At 36.0% G+C, this 21669-nt stretch overlaps 3 protein-coding genes across 4 annotated transcripts; 1 reads left to right on the top strand and 2 right to left on the bottom strand.

Moving 5' to 3' along the window:
• Positions 1 to 2901: 2901 nt before the first annotated feature.
• Positions 2902 to 6890, top strand: LOC113343548 (soluble inorganic pyrophosphatase 1-like). Its single transcript, XM_026587704.1, has 9 exons — positions 2902 to 3138; positions 4583 to 4759; positions 4921 to 4949; positions 5413 to 5478; positions 5569 to 5676; positions 5784 to 5849; positions 5934 to 6054; positions 6166 to 6247; positions 6563 to 6890. Exons 2-9 carry the CDS (start codon positions 4585 to 4587, stop codon positions 6603 to 6605), a joined length of 690 nt encoding a protein of 229 aa, XP_026443489.1. The 5' UTR covers positions 2902 to 3138; positions 4583 to 4584; the 3' UTR covers positions 6606 to 6890.
• Positions 6891 to 13527: 6637 nt separating this feature from the next.
• Positions 13528 to 15518, bottom strand: LOC113343433 (40S ribosomal protein S15a). Of its 2 annotated transcripts, none has more exons than XM_026587612.1 (4): positions 15434 to 15518; positions 14413 to 14563; positions 14154 to 14314; positions 13528 to 13879 (listed from the first exon to the last, which is right to left on the bottom strand). In XM_026587612.1, exons 2-4 carry the CDS (start codon positions 14543 to 14545, stop codon positions 13781 to 13783), a joined length of 393 nt encoding a protein of 130 aa, XP_026443397.1. In that variant the 5' UTR covers positions 14546 to 14563; positions 15434 to 15518; the 3' UTR covers positions 13528 to 13780. The 2 variants fall into 2 exon arrangements, with proteins under 2 accessions (XP_026443397.1, XP_026443398.1); XM_026587613.1 differs by having other exon boundaries at positions 14413 to 14570; positions 15434 to 15516.
• Positions 15519 to 15905: 387 nt separating this feature from the next.
• Positions 15906 to 20778, bottom strand: LOC113343449. The gene is made up of 4 exons (XM_026587626.1): positions 20666 to 20778; positions 19596 to 19851; positions 19128 to 19495; positions 15906 to 16276 (listed from the first exon to the last, which is right to left on the bottom strand). Exons 2-3 carry the CDS (start codon positions 19834 to 19836, stop codon positions 19179 to 19181), a joined length of 558 nt encoding a protein of 185 aa, XP_026443411.1. The 5' UTR covers positions 19837 to 19851; positions 20666 to 20778; the 3' UTR covers positions 15906 to 16276; positions 19128 to 19178.
• Positions 20779 to 21669: the final 891 nt, after the last annotated feature.

The raw sequence follows: 21669 nt of genomic DNA, 5'->3' as shown, positions 1-21669 counted from the left end.
AAAAATAATCCTCTTTTCAATTTCTCCCCCTATCTCTAGAAACTTCATCTCCATATACTAAAAAATAAAAATTTAGTTTAAGGTTTTTAGACTCTTAATGATGTCATGAGCAATGGAGAGGATTTAACAACTAGTTCTCAACTCTCAGTGAAGAATTGAATAGTTGAGGTTTGTGAACTATATTGGAAATTAAATTAGAAGTGAATAAGGAAAAGTTAGAGGTTGGGTTTGATTGATCTGAGTAATTGGAGTGATATTTTGAGCTCCAGTATGAGAAGAGAGGATTTGGGGATTATTTTAGGGTTTCTCTGAGAAGTGATGATGATGAAGAAGATTAAGGGTCAAAGGGCAAGAGAAGAAGAATATAATCAAGAACAGTTGATGATAGTGGAGTTAATTCAGGTTTTGATTCAAACTCAAAAGAAAAGGTAAATTAAATTTATGGTTTATGTTATTTTGAATCCATTAAAGTAAAATTGGGTAAGATGTGATGAATCTTATACAGGTTTGTTAAATTGAAGTTAAATTGATTATATGGAGTTTCAATTTTGATTCAATTATAAAATTAAGAGTCACGATTAGGATTCACTGTTAATTTGAGATATCGGAAGAAGAGTTGGATATTGTTGGTGGTTAATGGTTAAAAAGGAATTGCAACTGTGGGTGTTGCAGGAAGAAAAGATGTAACTGATATGGTAGTATTGTTGGGGGACCGGAACTTTGGATGTTGCAGCCAGGGAGGGTATATATGGTACGAAGCGGAACTGGCAACTCAGTGGGTCAATTGAGTCTCGACGCACATCATGGTTAGTTTAACTATTCCTGTCCCTTTTGAACAAATAGGGAACATCAATGAGCTTTGCTCATATAATAAGGTAAATTTTGGGGGGAAAAGTCATATAAAGCCATAAAGCATAGGCATATGACACGAAATAGATAGATGGGAAGCAATTTATACCGACAAAGATAATTGGCGGTTTTTTACCTTGAGTGAATTTTTGTAATCTTCTTTAATATCAATAAAATTTTATTACTAAGCAAAAAATAAAAAAATTGGCGATTTTAAGTCAAATGGTGAACTAAATAATAAAAGCTAGACTAAAGAGGCGGAGGCCTAGTAAAGGAAACCACAACGAAACAAGAGAGGAAACAACAACGAAAAAGAGAGGCGAAGGCCTACTAAAGGAAACAACAACGGACAAGAGAGCTTACCTGCAACATGCTATAGCAGATTCAATCCCCAAAAGGCCAAAAGCCTCCCAAAACAGCAAAACAAAATTCTAACAGGAAATAAAGTCACTTTTACTGGCACTATTGTTATGAAGTGTTAACCATTAAATACATAATTACCTGGCAACCCGACGATAAAATTGCAAATAAACATCTTTTCTGCCTCCAAAAATTGCAAGCAGAATTAGACAACATAAAGATGAGTTTTTCCATTAAGATGCAGAAAAGTTGCTCTAGCTTATTTATTTGTATTGTTTTGGCACAAGTGAGGGTCTGTCTTGGTGATCACCTCGGTCTGGCCATCCGCAAGGATCAGCAGGTGCTTCGGTCTGGCCATCCGCAAGGATCAGCAGGTGCTTCTCCGCTTGATAAGCAAAAACAAACCGATGAATTTCCTTTCTTATCACCATAATCCTCAGAGCTCTCATTAAACTTCCGTGATATATCCCGAAGGATATTGGTTCAAAATTGGTTGGCATCTGGAGTACTTTAATCTTACCAGATGGGATATCTACTAGAGACGAAATCCTTATTCCGCTGCTGGATATTGAAACATCCAAAACATCCTTAAATTGACGATCAAGTTTTTGATTCTGATCATTGAGCTGACACCATTATGCAATGTTTTGGCAGACATTATAACGAAACAAGTAAACGTATTTCTAACATCAAAAACATTAAAAGGTTTAGTAACATCAGAATATTTAAGAGGTTTATAATATGGTTTCTTCAGCAGTGGCGCTTTATCATCCATTCTTGTACCTGAGAAGAAAAAATGTACCTAGATGACGAGAAACCCTAACCCGAAACGCCGATAAAATTATACAGTCTATTACGAGGTTTCACTCCTTAAAAACTACATGCGATTTGGTTTTTTTTATGAAGCAAGACTCGCACAGTAAAAAAATACGAACACCCACCTTATGTCCTAATCTATATTGGGCAAGCTCGATAAGTCCCAGAGTTTAGCTCCTTCGGTCCAAGTTATACACTAGCTCCCAAACTCAAGTCTCCCTTGTTGGTGCTCGTAAAACGGTAAAAATACCCTTTAAATGTGAGATACCGCCAGTGTCACTGTAATACAATGGCAATGCTATTGGGCAAGATACTAATGATCTTTGTTCGAAATAAATTCGTTACCGCCAAATTCTTTATGGATCAAAAGAAAAATGCCAGATATTTACTGCAGCTGACGACTGTAGATAGTGCACAGTGAAATGCTTGTCCATCACGGTTCCTAACATTCTTTCTTTACGACTACACTTGGTGCAGTAAATCAAAGCCAAATCTGACCTCCCAGTCTCACAAGTCACTCCCACCAATACACAATATAAACAAGACTGCTAATGAGGGCTATCATTTTGCTCGGGGACGTACCAATCAAAGGCAATTGATTTTTTATCCTATATATATTAGTACACCTCCAAACAGTATGGTACCTCAATTAGCAGCCTTTGAAATAAAAAAAGGCTAAAAATTATGACCATGGTCTGATAAGATATTTATTAGTCTTGGGTAGGGCATCCAAAGCTGCCTGGACTCATCTCACCTTCGTTGGTTGGTACAAATTTAGTGGGTCCCACAGAAAAGATATCTTTCGCTCGTAAATGGTATGCCACGTGTGATCTGTAGTCGCCCCACCGTCTTAAAGGAATCATTCTTGGGAATCTCCATTTTTGCTCTCTTTTCTCTTGACAAAAGAAGGAAGAAGCGGGAATTACATTCCACTCACACTCACACTTCTTCTTATCTTACGTTTCATTCATTCATTCCACTTTACTTTCTCTCTCTCCTTCTCTCTGCAGAGCACAAGGATTCTTCTTTTCGAGATCTGCAGAGCTTTAGGGTTTTCGATAACAACAAATTTCTTCTTCTGTCGATTGTAGATTCAATCAGAGTTACTAACTGGTAAGAGAGATTGCTTTGTTTTTTCGATTCTGCTTGAGATATTGATTCGATTGATATCGATTTTACTGTAATCTGTTAGGAATCGTCGATTTGATTTTTTATTTCATGTTTGATTTGATATTTGATTAGGTTTGAAGCTATTGAAATCTCAATTTACTTTCCTTTTTCATGGATCTTTAATGTGTTTTTTCTTTTTGTCTATTGCTGGTTAGTGTTGATCAAATGCAACTGAGGTTGATTTTACTGGTATTAACGATTGATGAGATTGATTCTTATGTTGATTTGGTTTCTTCAAGTCTTTTGTGTGTGAGTTGTTTTGAGGATTTAAACATGTTCTGTTGAAGTAATGTGGATTTGTTTAGGTTATGTAATTTTGTATACTGTGTTTTTAGTAAAACTAATTCATGGATTGGATTGATTTATACTGTAGATCTAGGGTTTTTGTTTCAGAACCTTGGAAACTTTAGTATTCACGGAACTGAAATTCCTGGTGGTTATTAGAGTTTATTCATCACTGTCATGCGGAGGTTCTAAGTGTCTACGGTCTAGGTCAGATCTGATTGAACATTCAAAATCATTACGGTGAGATTTTAGCAGGATTTTTTCATGCTGTTCTCAGGAATTGGAGATTGAATGTCACTTTTGCATATGTTATTTGCTATCTTACGGGTTTTTTGGCCGAAGAAGTATTCATTTATGAGTAAGAAGCTAAGATTGATGTGAACTCTGTCTTCTTAATTCTGTTGATACTCCATTGTCATATTAATCGGACTTTATAAATTTGTCCCCTCATAATATAGTTTTTTGGACTCAGAGTTCTATTACGGAACCTAATGTTAGTCTTCCTCAAGAATGCGTTGAACTGATTAGGGGTCTTATAGACTATAGTTTTATGTATTATTAGTGTTTGTACTGAGTTTCTTGGAATGTAGTATCTACTGTTTCTGGTCTGTGAGTATACTTGAATTGAGAACCGAAATTTACTTGGCCTGGTGATAATCACTGCTTAAAGATGCTTAAATATCTGTGAATCCTATGTATCTCGAGTCATGCATTGCTAGTTGGTAAGCTCTACAGTCTGTAAGATAGGTTTACCCACTTTTAATCATCAGTTGTGTCTGGTCTTGTGAAAAGGCTTTCCTGGTGGAAGAGCTACAACTTTTCCCACGAAACGTCCATTTGGTTATTTATAAGAAATACTACGAAGCAGATTTCCCTATTCTCACTGCCCACGGAGTTGTTTCCCTCGCTGTTATTTTATTAAATTTCTCCTGCTACTGGAGCATCTTTCTTGTGAATCTTTAGGAAGGTTGCGGTGTCTAGCATAATTTTATTTTCCAATTTATAGCAGCCAAAAGATGCACTCTTATTTGTGTTATAAGCTGGAGAAAGACTTTCAGTTTCAGAAAACTTGAAATTTAAACTCCTTGTGAACAACTTGCAGCAATGGATTCCCCTACTGAGATTGCAAATGATGTTGCTCCAGCTAAGTCTAAAACTCTCAATGCAATTAAGGCTGCAAGTTATTCATCTCATGCACGCCCATCACTTAATGAAAGAATCCTTTCATCTATGTCTCGGAGGGCAGTTGCTGCACACCCTTGGCATGATCTTGAGATAGGTATCCAGCTTCAGCAAACGACAGACCTCATGATTCTTCTTAACTTTCTTGTTTGTCGGATCTGTTCTTAGAACCTTGCCACTGAAGGTTAACTTAAAATTATAACAGCATTTCTTCTGTGCACATAATCCTTATTTAACATTTTTTTATTTCGTAACCAGGTCCTGGAGCTCCAACAATTTTCAACTGTGTAAGGGCACTAAATTTTATCTGGTTGTTATTTTTATTATTATATAAATCAGATATTGCCTGGGAAGAACTAATAATAGCTTTAAATTACAAAAGAGTAAATGTTCTAAGAGTAAATATATGTTTAAATGTCAAAGCTGCGGCATTGCTTGACTGCTCCTGTGAATTTTTCTTGCATCTTGCATAATAAGAATAGTAGAATACCATTATTATCATGAGTTGATCTAATTAGTCAATTACAACAATTGGATTGACAGCAACGACTCATGTCTAAATTATCTTTTCAAGTTTCAGTCGTAAACCTGCACTTCTGCTTTGTAAACAGAGTGATGTTTAGAACATTGACTCTTAACTGTTTGTCTCCTATTAATGAAGGAGACACAGTATTTTTAGAACTGCTTATTTACATTAAACAGAGTTTAGGGTAGACGAACTTGTACTGATGACCTTCCTAAATATTTTAGGTGGTAGAAATTCCGAAAGGGAGCAAGGTGAAATATGAACTCGACAAAAAATCTGGGCTCATCAAGGTTAGACATACTTTTTTCTTGAGTGAGCTTATCTACTTGGGTCCTGTCTTTGTCGTAAGTATCTTTTGAAGAGTGAAATTGACTGTGCAGGTTGACCGTATACTCTACTCATCAGTTGTGTACCCCCACAACTATGGTTTCATCCCACGTACTCTCTGTGAGGATGCTGATCCCCTGGATGTGCTTATAATCATGCAGGTATGGTTTATGATTTATATCTTGTCTATGTTATGAATCATGACAACTTTGAAGCTATACCCGACTTAACAGATGTTGTCTCTTGATAATGTTGCAAATGATTTTAGGAACCTGTCCTCCCAGGATGTTTCCTCCGTGCTAAGGCCATAGGTCTGATGCCTATGATTGATCAGGTTTACATATTTACCCACATATGTTAGATGTTCATTTTGTCATTGAGGAGAACTTTATATCATACTAATGCTGGTGGCCTACAGGGTGAGAAAGATGACAAAATCATAGCAGTGTGCGCGGACGATCCTGAATATAGACATTACACTGATATTAAAGAACTTCCACCTCATCGCTTGGCTGAGATTCGTCGCTTCTTTGAAGACTGTATCCTTAAAGCTTTAACAAATTCTTACTTACATAATATCTTTATTCAGTTCTTTTGAGCCTAGAGACTTAGTTCACGAGTTTGCTTTTATCTTAACTGACAAATATCAGACAAGAAAAATGAAAACAAGGAAGTTGCAGTGAACGACTTTCTTCCAGCAGAAGATGCCTCTAAGGCAATCCAACACTCAATGTAAGGATCCCCATCTGCACCATCTCCACTACTTCTCTTTGTAACTGTTAAGTGTCCATTAATATCCAGTGCAGGAAACATAAATAGACTGAAGTATTGAAACCTTACATGTTTTTAGTAGTCTGCATTACTTTTTCTGGCCCACCTTGTTCATTTTCAAGTTTTCCATCTTGTCTGATCAAATTGACATGTCATATTTGAACTGATATTCTGCTCCCATCGATCATTTTCCGAACCATAAACTACCATATTTTAAGTACATTAGCCAAATAAAGATATCCTAACTGACTTTTCTTTCTCATTTGTGTTTTGAAGGGATCTTTATGCAGACTATATCGTCGAAGCCCTAAGGAGGTAGATTGGGCGATCATTGGATATTCTAGTAATATATTTCAAATTCTATCTATACCTTTGTTGTAAGGGTGAATTTCATCGCAAACCAACTTTGGTACTTGTTATAAAGTCATCTGATAAAGCCTACTCTGCTACACGCATACAATAATACAATTTCAATTTTTCTCTGAAAAATGTGTATGTTTATGTCACTGCCATTCTTTGGCAAGCCCTTATATTTTCTTCATGACATCATAGAATCTGATTTTTACTGTATTTACTGGTATAATATCAGAATCATGGATCATTATTTCCTGCTTGGTGTAATATTTTGCCAGTACCAGTAAGCAGTAGCCAGAAGTTAGCAGTAATCACATGGCTTCTGAATTTTTAACCGAAACTTGGTACAAGGGATAACCTGTTGCTCCTTATCTGAGAGTTATAGGTGAAGACTGTTAAGTTATACAATACCAGAATTGTTAGCTGAGTTCCACTTTCCAGCAACTCTGAGAAAGACCTAACAAAATTGCATAGTGAGGGATGGAACAAAACATATTCCATCCCACCAAGGATGGGTCCTTTCTTTTGTCCAAAGATGCAGACAAAAGTATCAACTGTTATGAAGATGATAATGTTAGGGCATATTCTATCATGTAAATTAGGTTATCCAATTCTATCTCCTGTGTTAGAAAGAAGCAACTCTACTACTCACTTCCAACTCCAAAGGGGAATGCCAAAATGGAAAGACACAACATACAGCCCTTTAGAGTGAGATAGATCATCAAATTGAAGAAAAAACCAAAAGGTGCCACGCCATCTTCTTTCAAGAAAATAAAAAACTAAAAAGTGTAGACGTTCACATATTATGCTTCAAGTATATGCTTAGAAGATCCTCTACTTTTTTCCTCTACAAAAATAGAATTCCCCTTGTAACCTAAGCATATTCATTTTAAGCCTTGTGCAAAAAACTTCTCTTCTATTCACATTTTAATTTTATTTCATGTTAGAACATCATTCTCTATGAGTTCTCGGTCAGGTATCGCCGAATGCGAATCTCCGGCCATGTTGACATATAAGAAGAGGAGGAGAAGGAAACAACTGATTTTGGTTAGATTGTAATGATCTAATCTTTATGAAACCATTTTATGGGCAACTACAGATCCTTTGGCAAAGTTTGAATCTGTGATGGCTTGGTTAGTTGCTGTTAGTAGCAGTAGTAGCTAATGAAGCTGTCTGTCTCAATGAAGAAACTGTTAACCTCTATAGCTTTTCAGTTTTCTTCTTTCTCTTTATACATGTTTTGCTTACCAACTATCATGTAGTTTTGCGAGAGAAAAATTAGAATATATGGCAACTTAGAATTATGTTCTTGCAACTTGTTTATTGTTCTTTCTGGTTTAGGTGTTATCCTGTGATTGGAATCTCTTTTTATTTTTTACTACTTCTCTTGAGAAAGTGAGTAGTCAGCTAAACACTACCCACTAGCAATTGAGGGAGGTATCCAGCAACGATTTGTAACTTTTCTATACAGGGTTTATTGGACACCAAGTCATGTTCAAAGCAAGATCATCCACTAAAATCACATCATTTCTACAAAACACAGCCAATATATCCTAGTCTGTGGCTTTTCAAATATCTCAGTGATCAATTGTCTGTAAAATGATTCAACACTCGACAGAACTATCATAAACTATTTCCCCTTTACTTGCTCCTAGCTACGGCTGCACAAAACCGAACCAGAACCGAACATTTTAAACCGAACCGAACCGAAATCATATTCCTATGGTTTATTAATGGTTGACAGTTTTAGAAAACCGACAACATTGGTTTCGGTTTAGGTTTTATCTCAAAACCGAACCAAAAACCAATTGGTTAGCCGATTAATAGTGATCATAGGATTAAATGATTTTAGGCCGTGGATGGGGATATTTGACCCTAATAACTTACTCTCCTCTAGTCTTCCCAAAATCTTCTCTTCTTTTCTTTCGTTCTTCTTCCCTGAAACCAGAAAGGGCTGTGAAACGAAGCTGAGTACTGAAGCGGTGAAGCCTAAAACTACCACCATCACCTTCTTGTTTTACTTCTTCTTCTTCTTCTAGTTTGATAAGTAACAAATGTTACAAACCTATCAAAGTCCTAATCACTAATCAGTCGAACGAAGTTGGAGTAGAACTGTAGAAGAGACCGAAAATTGAAAAAGGTATTGTGTGTATCATTTGAACTGATTTTGATAAAGGTATTGCGATTGTGTATTTGTGTGTATCATTTGAAATGATTTTGATATTATGATTTTAATTATGATACTAGGGTTTGTATAATTGAAAAAAATTGGGGAATTCAAATTAAGGTCATTTAGGTTGATTTACACAGTGGCTTTTGCTTAATTTTTAATAAATTTTACAAGTTAATTCAGATTGAATTTGTTAGTGGTGAAGTTGTAAGCTTAGGTGTAGATTTGAGCACAAGAAGGGATTACGAAATGTACTTCTCGTTCCTGTCTGTTTTGATGCTTTGTTTGTGAATTGGATACTTGTTTTTGCTGTAGTTGATATTTGTATGCACTTGACCTGGATTTTTGCTATAGTTGATACTTGTTTTTGCTATAGTTGATATTTGTATGCACTTGATTGAAACCCTTTTATGTAGTGTGGTTTGAGCTCAAGCCTTTGGACAAAAGTTGGAAATGTACCTATTTTTCTCTCTATTTGATGCTTAATGATTCTTGAATCAACAAAATTACATTTTAGATGTTCACAAACCTTACATTTTAGAATTTTTTATGGCTTCCTAAATCAACAAAATTATCTCTTTTCGAGAGACTGAATTAGATATCACTTCTTCTAAAGTGTTGTAGTGATTGTGGAGTGGTCAAATCACATTTCATTCATGTACAAACTCAATTGCATGTACTGTGGCTACACCTGAAAGAATACACATCTTTTTTTCGCAAATTTCGATTGAACGAATGGAGTATAGCAGAGAATTTCTAGTATGTCGTTTAGAGTGGTTGTACATTGACATTGTTTAACTGAGTTGTTTTGTTTCCCTTTCTATTTATAAATTACGATTAAATTGCTAGAACAAATGCTAAATGCAGACTTGCTTTTTGACATAAATTACGATTAACATAAATGTATGGTTTATCACATTGCAGACTTGCCTTTTGACAATGCGAGGATCCAGTTCAACACCTATTGCCTCTGTTTCTTCTAATAAGCGTCCACCTCGACCTCCACCTAATGCAAGTTCAGATGGAGGTGCAAATTCAGCTAGAGGTGCAGGTGCTGCTAAAGATGCTAGTGTTGCTGGAGATGCTAGTGCAGATGGAGATGCAACTGAAGCTGGCATAAAAGTGACAGAAACACATAGCAATAAGCGTAAAACCCCTGAAGATGCAACTGAAGATGACACAGAAGTGACAAAACCAAAGGGAAAGAAACGTTCTGATGTGTGGAACCACTTTGATATGGACCCCAAGCCTTCGAAATATGCAAAATGTCGCCACTGTAAGACAAAGATTGCAGCTCAGGGTACCAAGTATGGGACAGGTGGTATGAATAATCATTTTAAGATATGTAAGCAGAAGCCCAAGGAGGAAAAAGGACAGCAAACTCTTGATTTTCAACCGGCTAGGCTAGGAGAAGAAGGAAAATTGGTTGCGGTAACTTTTAATCAAGATGCATGTACAAAGGCAGTGATTTTATTTGTGATTTTAGATGAGCATCCATTTAGAGTGGTTGAAGGAGAAGGGTTCAAGGAACTTTGTAAGGTACTTGATTCCAGATTCAAGATCCCTTCTCGTATGACCATTTCGCGGGGTGTATTAAATTTGTACGAAGCTGAAAAGGAGAAGATGAAGAACTACTTCAAGGAAAACAATGTGAGAGTTTGTCTCACCACTGACACATGGACCTCAAATGCCCAAAATAAAATCTACATGGTTATAACTGCGCATTTTATTGATAAAGATTGGAAGCTGCACAAACTGGTAATCAACTTTTTCCAAATTTTAGGTCATTTAGGTGAGGTAATTGGGAAGATATTAGAGGAATATTTGTTAGATTGGGAACTTCCTGGGGATTTTACTATCACACTTGACAATGTTAGTGCTAATGATTTAGCTATTGATTATCTAAGGGAGGATGGTCATTTAAAGGAGCAAGTGATTAGTTAAAATGGTATACTGAATACTAAGTTTATGCAAGTTAGATGTGCTGCTCATGTGCTTGCACTTGTTGTGAATGCTGGCTTGGGAGAGTATCACATGGGTATTAAGAGAGTAAGGGCAGTGGTGAAGCATGTGATGAGTTCTCCTGCTAGGTTGAGTAAGTTTATGGATTGTGCTAAACAAGAAAAGATAGATTGCAGAAAAGGTTTAGTTTTAGATGTGGATACAAGATGGAATTCCACTTACATGATGTTGGAAGCTGCTTGTAGATATCAGAAAGCTTTTGAAAGGCTAGCATAGGAAGATAAGGCTTTCAAAAAGATGTTTTGTTTCAACAAAAGATCCATCCCTCCTGTATTTTCTACTTCTACCGGTGCTAGTAATGATGTTGCCATGGAAGAATCTTGTACTCCTGCTCATAACAAAGGCAAGAAGAAGGCCCCTCCTCCGCCTCCTATACATGCTCCATATATAGAAGATTGGGCCAATGCAAGATCATTTGGAAAAAATTTAAAGATATTCTATGATTTGACTGTCAAGTTTTCTTACTGTACTCGTGTTACTTCACATGAGTTCTTGTTTAACGTAAGTGACATTCATAGAACAATGAACACATGGGTAAAAACTTCAGATCCATTTCTCTCTGGTATGGGCACTAAAATGCTAGACAAGTTTAATAAGTATTGGGGAGAATATGAGAAAATGAACAATCTCATGTTCATTGCTGTTTTGCTTGATCCACGTGAGAAAATGAAAGGTTTTAATTTTATTCTTGATACTTTAGATATCACGGGTCCGTCATTACGTAAACACTTATCGACTTATGTGAGAACTGATTTTCAAGAACTTTTCGAAGAGTACAAATGTCTCTATGCAAATGATGAAAACATGTCTAGTGCCACAAGTGATTGTAATAATGTTACTCAATCTTCTGGGGTTACTGATGATGAAGATTCCGCGTATGCTAGTCTTATAGCAGAGAGAGCAAGAGAAGATGAGGAGGATGACAATGTTGAGGGGAAAACTGAGTTGGAGTTATATTTAGAGGAGAAACGTGAACCGAGAATTAGCCCTACCGGTGTTCAGTTTGAAATTTTAGGTTGGTGGAGGACTAATAGTACAAGGTATCCTGTATTATCACACATGGCGAGAGATATACTAGCCATACCAGTCTCTTCTGTTGCCTCGGAATCTGCCTTTAGTACTGGAAGGCGAGTTATTGATTCATATCGAAGTTCACTGCTGCCTAAGACAGTTAAGGCATTGATTTGCACGCAAAGCTGGTTACGGACACCGGTTGATCTTGATCCAAACACCTTAGGAACTGATGATGCCGAAGATGTTTCAGGTATTTTCTCTACTCACTTTTGTAAAATTCTGATTTGTTATTTTCTCTACTCATTGTTTGTCACTTATTGATGTAATTTCTTGCAGAATTTTTAGGTTCTCTTGCAACTTCTAAGTTCATCCGCATTGACATAGATGATGAAGAAGAAGAAGATTCAACTTTGTTATAGTGAAGTTGATTATAAATGATTTAATGGGTTACCGGTAAGTTTTTCTAGTAGCACTATGACACACAACAGTATGATCATCCAAAACGCCACTTTATGTTGGGCTTGTGTACTGACTTGTTTTCCATATGCATATTTCTTTTAATGAACCTTAAACTTTATATCCTCTGAACTTCGTAGTGCCTTAAGGTATTGTGAATGGATATGTCTTTGATTTTTTATATTAAGTTGAGAAATACTTGCCTATAAATGTTGGTTAGCATCAGGTTATAGTTGTTAGTTACCTCAGTTTGACTAATCAGTAGCTGTTAATTGCTTATTCATAGCTTTGACTAGGTAGTAGACTCTTGACATTGTTTTCCTGCAAAATCCCCATTATGCCAATGAGAATGATTTACACCTGGTAGTTCAACTAGGTTGGAAGTTTTGATTCTGGGTAGGCCGTATTATGTATTCTGAGTATGGTTTGGGTTTGGTAGATCAATTAAAAGAGTGCAGAGAAGTGATCAGTCCTTGCTGCGAAAGACTTAGCTTATCGACTGAAAATGATTGGAAATATGTCGACCATGTGCTGCTGATCTTGTTTATTTTGCTTGGGAATGTTGTTATTTGTTATTGTTGTTATTGCTTGGGAATGTTGAAAATGATTTGTGAATCCACCATTTGTAGGCTCATCTCTGTATGTTTATCATTCACAGGAGTTCCCGTGGAAGGAGGAGAGGTAGCTTGGGAGCCAGCAACTGCACTAGTTTTGTTTCAATTAATATGTAATTAAAATATGTTTGGGGTTTTTCTTAGCTCGATACTGCGAACCTCTATTATTTTTCAATTTCTCATAGCAGAATGAATCTTTTCACACTAATGAATTGTAGTTAATGAATGGTTAGGACTCTTAGGAGGATTATTCGAGTTAAAGCACTGACACATTATTGTTTATAAATCATTCGGTTAACCAAAAACCGTCTGGTTTTTAACAAAACGGAGTAGAAACCGAAACCAAATAAACCGAATAGGCTATACGTTTCATTGGTTTTAATTATTGGAAAACCGAGTACATTGGTTTCGGTTTAGGTTTTGCCAAAAACCGATAAAAACCGAACCATGTGCAGCCCTACTCCTAGCTAAAGAAAGATGCCACTTAGAAAGCAACACTAGCTTTGGGTTTTCGACAAGAATTATAACCCTGGCAATAACCAAGAACATGGGTGTGTACTGTCCAGGTCTATCTAATTATAATTATAATTATATGAAGCTAGAAGATAATAAGAAACCATGGATCAGACAAACTAACCACACTTGATCCAAATAGTTAAGAACTTTCAAAATAAACATTCCAAAACATTCATATTTCTCCTTCTACAATTGGCGTCTAACAACACTCCAGTCAACTTGAAATGAAACAAAACCAAAACATATTGAATAGAAAGTAACCCAAAAGTTACGAGAAACAAGAAAAGCTTCTCAACTATAACCCCAGCATCAAAATTCCAAACCCCATCCTCAACAAAATTTCTTTGCTCAATAAAAGAAACCAAGTACTTTACCACCAACATTCTTCCTCCTTGCCTCTTCGTGGTCCATGATACCAGCAGATGTAGTAAGCACGATGTAACCGAACTGCAGAATAAACAGTCAACCACATAAGAAATAATAACAAGTAATGCACTATCAATTGCGTGCTTTTGTTTATGAAGAAAGACACTAAACATCATCCACACACTATTAAACACAAATTCAGTGGTCTCACCCCTAAGCACAGAGTCTATCACACATCTACTGCCTATGAAGAATTTATTTCCCTATAGCTCGTCTGGTGTATTGTATTGGTCACCAGTATGAGTCTGGGAGTGTTGCTTCTGATAGAAAAGAAAACAAAAGAGCTGACACTAACCTGTCTAGAAGGCAACAACCTTGCAGTCCATGGCTCGATCTCCTTCACACCAACATCAAAACGGGGACTGATAACACCACACTTGTTAAGTCTACCGTTCAGTTCAACAACAATTTTGCCTGACCTGTGGTCATCAACGTACTCGAACTCACCAATGTAACCTATCAAAGATCAAATAGCACACACATGAAATTAGATGAGAGACATGGAATCATCATAGCTAATGAAAACAAAATGAAAAGGAAGTTAGTTAGCATACCATGCTTCTGCATAACCATGAGGAACTTGATGATAACTTTTGAGGAAGGTCTGATCATGACCTGTCTCTTTCCTCGCTTCTCAGCATTGTACATGCTTTTAAGAGCATCATTCAAAACACTGATCCTCACCATCCTTGCTAATCTTCTTTACTGCAAACTAGCAGAAACTCATATCAGAGACAGTCCAAATGGCCACTGAATCAAAAAATAACACACAAAAAGAAGGTAAAGAGCCAACGAACAATCATGTCAATCAAACGAACAATCATGTCTATCAAACGAACAATCATGTCTACCAGTAATATGTTGCATCACACAGTATCATCAACATACTACAGGACAGAGGGAAGTGCCAAAATGCACATTTTTCAAACAGACAAAGACACACAAAATCAACAGTAAAAATAGCTGAAAAAACTAGAACAAGAACATAAATTCAGTCCAAACATTTACAACGTCAACCTTTGAGTAACACTATATCAATATCAATTAACCACAAATGACAAGCCAATTCTACCTTCTACATGGGTCTACTCAACATTTGAGTATCATGCTTGAAATGAACAACTAGGACTAACATTTTAACAAGATTAAGTTCACCAATTTCTTAAAAATGACAAGTTATGACAGCTTCAAATAAAACCCTAAAATTCTATTCAATTTTCAACACAACATCTTCATCCCTAACCCCCAAAATAGACACAGAACAAGCAAAACCCAACCCAAACAACATCACTTACACCGAAACATCAAATCTTTATCATGAATCCGTCTATATCTCAACATAAATCTGAAAACCCATCACTCAAATAACAAACAAAATCTAACAAATCAACCATAACCAGCCTTAAACAACAACATCTTAAAAACAAGGAGACAAATCACAGGGTTTCAATCAAAGCCCAACAAACAGATACGGATGATGTAAAAAACCTTAACCTAGAAAAACAATAAAAGAGACTGAAGATAATCGAAACCCTGATTTCGACTCGAGGAAGAGATAAGAGAGTTTCTTCTCACCTTCTGGTAGATCCTTTCTTCTTCTTGTGCTGCTGCTGCGGCTGTTAGCTCTGGGAGTCTGAAAGTGCTAGAGAGAAAAAATTAGGGTTTTGATAAATCCTTAGATTTAAAAGGAGATATAAATATGTTTTGTTTACCAAACTACCCTTCTGATTTTGAGTTCGTAAATGCCGAGACTACCCTTCGTCAGAAAGTTGGGCTGAAATAAAATTATTAGTGTGATGAGTAACATTTGTGTAGGTTTGAATTCTTATCCAACAATTTTACCCCGAACAGGGACAGAGAAGTAAGGTCATGAGGGGCAACTGCCCCAGTTTCAAACTTGAGCGTAAACTTCAAAAACAAATTCCGTGCAATTTTAACCGATTTAGAGAGACCAAATTTTAAAGGATTACAAGACCCAGAATTGAAAGAAAAAGCTAGATCTAGAGGAAATGCAGTTTTATGTTAGGATGATAACAACCCAGAATTGACAAGATCAGAAGGTTCTTTACATGGAATTGCTGAACCAAATACAGGTCATCCACAAATTCTAGGGAAAATTTAAAATGGTGCGAAAATACCATTCATCGAACATTACGAGATCATGTTTATTGTCTTCCAAAAGTATAACCATCTATTTTATAAAGCATTTCTGGTGAATTAACAACTATCAGCTTTCTAAAACACAGCTTAAAAACGAAACACACAATGTAATGGCTGCACTTCATCAATGTCATCGATTAGTATTTTAAACTGAAGAGGTAAGACTGATTAGTTATTGGTGATGTAAAGCTTGTAGCATCAGCAACCACCATCTCGTCAGCATTTTTTTCCCCGTTTTTGAAAGAAGTGAATTGGCGGCTGCAAAATAAAAAAGATCTTTTTAGTGTTGCAAGATCTGGGGGTGGGTTGCTTGAAGGAATATTTCACCAAAATAAAATCACGGAGGGGATAAACATAGATATCTAATAGGAAATCATTGAAATGAAACATCAATACATGCTTATATAGTGGTGCCAAGTGACAGCATATGGTGTTAATATCGATTAACATCGATAGCCAGTAGGATTCAGTCTTTAACTAGACAATAAACAATGGATTATTAGGTCTCAGTATCAAATTGGATTAGTATGTCGTCTATCAAGGCCACCTAAAACAGAAAAAGGACACCAAAAGCATAATTTAATCTTCAAATCCAAGTCTAGTAACAAATCTAACTGTTCAGAAAGCAAAAAACAACCGAGTAGGAAAGGAGTCGGACTATTAAATCAAATTAAATTCGTCTCTTCTCAGGGTTTCATTCCACTGCATACTGTGTTAAAAGGAATTTCTGACCAGGATCTAGATATAGGAGGAGTTTTCTGTAGCACAGTGCCAGACCCAAATTTGAAAATCACTAGATCTTTTCCAAGGTGAGATTATAAAAGTATATACAGTAACTGTTAAAATTTTTAAAATTGGGGGCCTGGGACTTGCTCGTATCAATTACTGGTGAATATGGAGTTCAGTTGTAAAATTTAAATTACACTGTTATCTACGTGATCCAGGTAATGGGGGTTAAACTGTGTTAATCTCAAATACTTTTGCCTACGTTCCATCTGTCCTATATAAATCTAGCTTCATTATTACCATAACCTAAGAATCCAAATGACACAAGTATTAAAATTATACCTATACTATTATAAGTCAGTACTGATTAAAAGATGTTATATTACTGGGCCACTCAACTGCCTAGTAACACAAAAACCAACAAGGCCATTCTATCTGTAAGCGTATCACACTTAAAGGACATATGGATTTGAAGATGGCAATTACCCTAGCAGTAATGATTTTCAATGGAGGAAACCTAAATAGTTTCAAAAAATTTACCCTATGAAACAGGTGACACTGAAATCCAGAGCTTGAATATGTTTGCATTCAGTCACTAACTCTGAATGACCTTTCTCGTGTTAGAGCAACAAGCTAAACATTATATTCCCAAGTCGAGTAGTTGTGAGAAAGCATCTATTTTCACATTTTTGAATCCTGTAGAATAAAAATGTGAAAATAGATGCTTTCTCAAAACTACTCGACCTGGGAAAATACAAGTTTTTCCTATATTTGAGTTGGTAATTTAAAGCACCAGCAAGAAGAATATAATTAACAGGTAATATGAGCATGCCAATGAACTCGAGATTGTCAAGAATATGAAACTGAAAATTTTCATAAGAAACTGAAAATTTGACAGAAAATTTCAATCTAGCCCATCTAATAGATTTCCGACAGCTGTGTAACCAGGCTAATATCATAGGGCTAAACATCGATAGGTAACACTGTAACAGGAAATCATTCAAATGAAACATCACTGTATGGCGTATACTTATTTAGTGGTGCCAACTGCCAGCTAATGGCTGGTGTAACTGTTAAGGTACTACAAGTAAGAAAACAAAGTATAGTATGGTCCAGTCTGGTAATTGCACATTGAAGATATTACAGAATTGAAGCAAACAAGAAAAAAAATGACAACTGACGACCTTTAAATGTGGACCAGAGCAGAGGGGTTAGATAAGTTACGTCATATAATGGACAGATAGAAGCTTGGTGTAAAATATTGAAGGTCACAGTTGATAGACGAGAGCAGAGTGAACCTTCACGGATGAATCAGAAAAGGTGACCTTTGCCTTAGGGTGAATCTGGGAAACACAACTTGGTATCTAGTGACTGAAATTGCAATTTATACCCCAGAGAATGCAAAGGCTTGAAAACAATGGAAATCTGTAAACATCATTAAGATGTACATGACTAAACCATATTCCAACTTAACTACGAGAATCCTTGATAAACACAATAAAGCACTACATTGTGGCATCAGATCATACCCCTTAGGGTTTGTTCAACACTCCAAGCTCAAAGGACCGAACAAGGTTGTGAAAGGGAACCTAAAGCAACTCAGCTTACTTAATAAGCCAAGGGCACACTGAGGTTATGAAAAGTTTTAGCTATTGATCTTGTAAGTACCGAACAAGAGTGTTCCTGTTACTTATTTGCCCAGCCATCTCCATCACCAATTCCCCTTTTGTTCCTTAAAGACGTTTTGATCAGTTAATAATGAAAGAAGAATAAACAGCTGGATGAACATACTGACACCATAATGTACATGCATAGTTGATTCTGTTAGTTTCAACTCAAGGACACTACTAGTGATATGGCTAGGACTCCTAATCCATACACTCCATCTGATTCTTCCATGACTCATCTGATTATATACAGGCGCAGATGCCCTTGGTTATGTTACTCTAAAAATCTACTCTTTCAATTACATAAAGAATGTATCAAAAGCGTGTTCTGTATTAACAGTTTATAGAGACCGGAGCCTACAGGTATCTTACAAACAGGACTCGCTCAATCCCTTGAAAAACAAACTGCCATAAACATAAGGAAACAACCAAGCCTACATAATTCATATCTAAATAGGATCTTCTCTAACAAGCAGTATAGAGAACACAACATAGTTCCATTAATCAATGATTTATAACAGTTAGACCATAAACAGCTGACAGTCAGGTCTCAGTATCAATTAACCCATTAGCAAGAGGTAGTATAAACTACAATAATATACCTTAACAGCATATTCATGAACTTTATTTAGATTGCCAAGCATATAAACTGAAAACTTTCAAATGAAACTAAGCAAGTCTCGTGATATATGTTCACGTGACAGTTGATAACTAACCTTGTCGAGAGATGAGCCACTCTACATTAACCTGAACATCATTCTCTTGATCTACTTTCGACGTTTCTTGGGGAGTCGGCATCCATTATGTGGAAGGTTGGTGACATCCTGTACGTTTATAATTTGATATTTGGGTCCTAATGCTTCTCTCAATCGCAAGACAGCTTCTTTCTTTTTCCTGAAATTAGTAAACCCTTTGACTCTTACTACAACTGTATTCGCCTTGACATTTCTACCATCGTCATCTTCTGTTGCATCAACTCTTTTTAATCCAGTGAATCCAGTTCGTCCTCTAGGTGGGTTTGTAAATTGAAAATTATTATCCATCCTAGGACCTCTAGATGGCGAAGAAGATTGACCGAAAACATCTGCAGTTCAAATGAGAGAAACCCAATACATCATGAAATCATAAACTGACAACAGAAAGTGAGTACAATGAAGTGAGTATTTGCTTACTACTAATTGTACCTGATAAACCTGAATTAGGAGAGGAATCACGACGGAGACGAGAGAATGATTCAGAAAGAGAAGATGACGTTCTATTAGTAACATCATTTTCTTCAACGAAATTAGGCAATCGAGTGTTGCTGCGATCATTGAGGAAACGGATTGAAGATGGAATTTCAATCTTCCCAGCAGCAACAAGTGAACCAATTGGGTGATGATGAAGAAGAAGATTACTAGTTTTCTTTAGAAAAGCCATCGCCATTGATTGATTTTGCCCCTAATTCCCAAATGTGTAAAAAAGGGACCAGAGTTAGGATTGCAACACTTCAGCGACTAACATAAAAGTGAATCTAGCCTACATTTTGTTATATAAACATTTCCCCTCTTGAACAAAATTGAAGCCATAAAACAATGAAAAACATGAACTGTAATCTGCTGATATATCTAGTTCAACATCAATTGAGCATGATTTTCTCAAATATGTATATTGCTTAATACATACTTAGATCCACCTTGTTTTTATCGATATCATGGGCGTAGTCAACATTTACTTATCATGGCAACTTGGAAAGAAGAAGAACAATTAACATATCAATTCTCATTGCTAAAAGGAGTTTCTTCTAGAAATTGTTGCGGAGTTCTGCAATTAAATCAAACAGATACCTAAATAAAGAAGAAAAAAAAAACTAAGAAAATTCAATCAAATCTTAGGTAGGCAGTGAATCAAACAAAATGTGTCCCCTCTTAGAGAGGATAAACAAAACAAAAATATTCAATTCACTAAACCCAAAAAGAATCTCAGAGGTTGTTAATCATCACTAAGATGTCAACAATTTCAATTTAAAAAAAAAAACCCTTAACTAAATGAAAAAAAATAGGGTTTTCTTTTCCTCCACAAAGTAAGAGCTGCGATGAACTATCACTGCGTCGAAATTGATACAAAAATAAGCCCTAAAACCCTAAAATCGTATTCAACTATCACTACAAACAGAAGAGATCCACATTGATATTCGCATTCACAGAACAAAATCAAACAACAGCAAGAGAAACCCTAATTCTGAGTTTATGGAGAAAAGGGATGGAGGTGATACCTTATGGGAGGAGATGAGTTCCTCTGCTACTGCGGGTCTTACTTTTGAGAGAGAATGTGGTCGAGGGCCGAGGCAGTAAACAGAAAAGAAGAAAACTTTAAAGCTGGGGCGGAAACATCTTGCTAGTGACGACCAAATGTTGATCGGACAATCCACCGTCTAACAAATGTATCACTCGTGATGGCATTCTGTAACCTCATCTCCGACTGTAAATCCAAAGATCTACCAATAGCTTTTTGCCTTTGTACATATCCGTGTTCCATTTACATGGTAGATGTATATTAACCGGTATTTTGCATTTGTAGTGTACTTAATTGCAAAATTAAATGAATAAGGCTTTTCTTAAACATAGCCCATATTTTTATTATTGATAGCCCATGTGACTTAGTCAATCAAATTTGACTTTTCTGGTTGTTAAATATAGCCCATGAAATTAAGTAGGAGGCCGATTTTTTTTTTCTATCACTTCCTCGGTTATTATTATCATCATGATTATATTTTGATTGATGTCAAATTATAGCCATATGAATTTATGTTTTTGTGTAGAAATAAATCGTGATATATAATTAGCAAAGTAAAGGAATTTTACTGATCTACCAACATGAATTTTTAGTTCCAATATCAAAGAAATATACATAAATAAACCCTAATTCTTTCATCATCATAATCATCTTCACGATCTTGTTTTTCGAGGTTGCTCTGGGTTTTTATCTCTCACTCAATCTCCTAATGCAGGTTCGTTTTTTTAACTTAATTCCAATTCCAATTCTCTTTCTATTTCTTCATCAATTACTAAACATTTTTTTTTTTGAAAATAAGGATATATTTAAAAGCAGAGAAAGTTAGTCGTTTGATTCAGTCTCATCTGTAACCAATTCATGATGAATTGTTCTTCCGATCACTGAATCAGTGAGATTAACTTCTTTTGAAACAGTTACAGAAAGATTACTTAAATTAAAAATTTCATAAGCTTTTTCAGTGTCAAAAGCAATTGTAGGAATTAA

Source organism: Papaver somniferum, unplaced genomic scaffold, assembly GCF_003573695.1.
Source record: "Papaver somniferum cultivar HN1 unplaced genomic scaffold, ASM357369v1 unplaced-scaffold_6, whole genome shotgun sequence".
NCBI classification, from domain to species: domain Eukaryota; kingdom Viridiplantae; phylum Streptophyta; class Magnoliopsida; order Ranunculales; family Papaveraceae; genus Papaver; species Papaver somniferum.
This window is presented reverse-complemented; position numbering and strand designations above follow the sequence as displayed.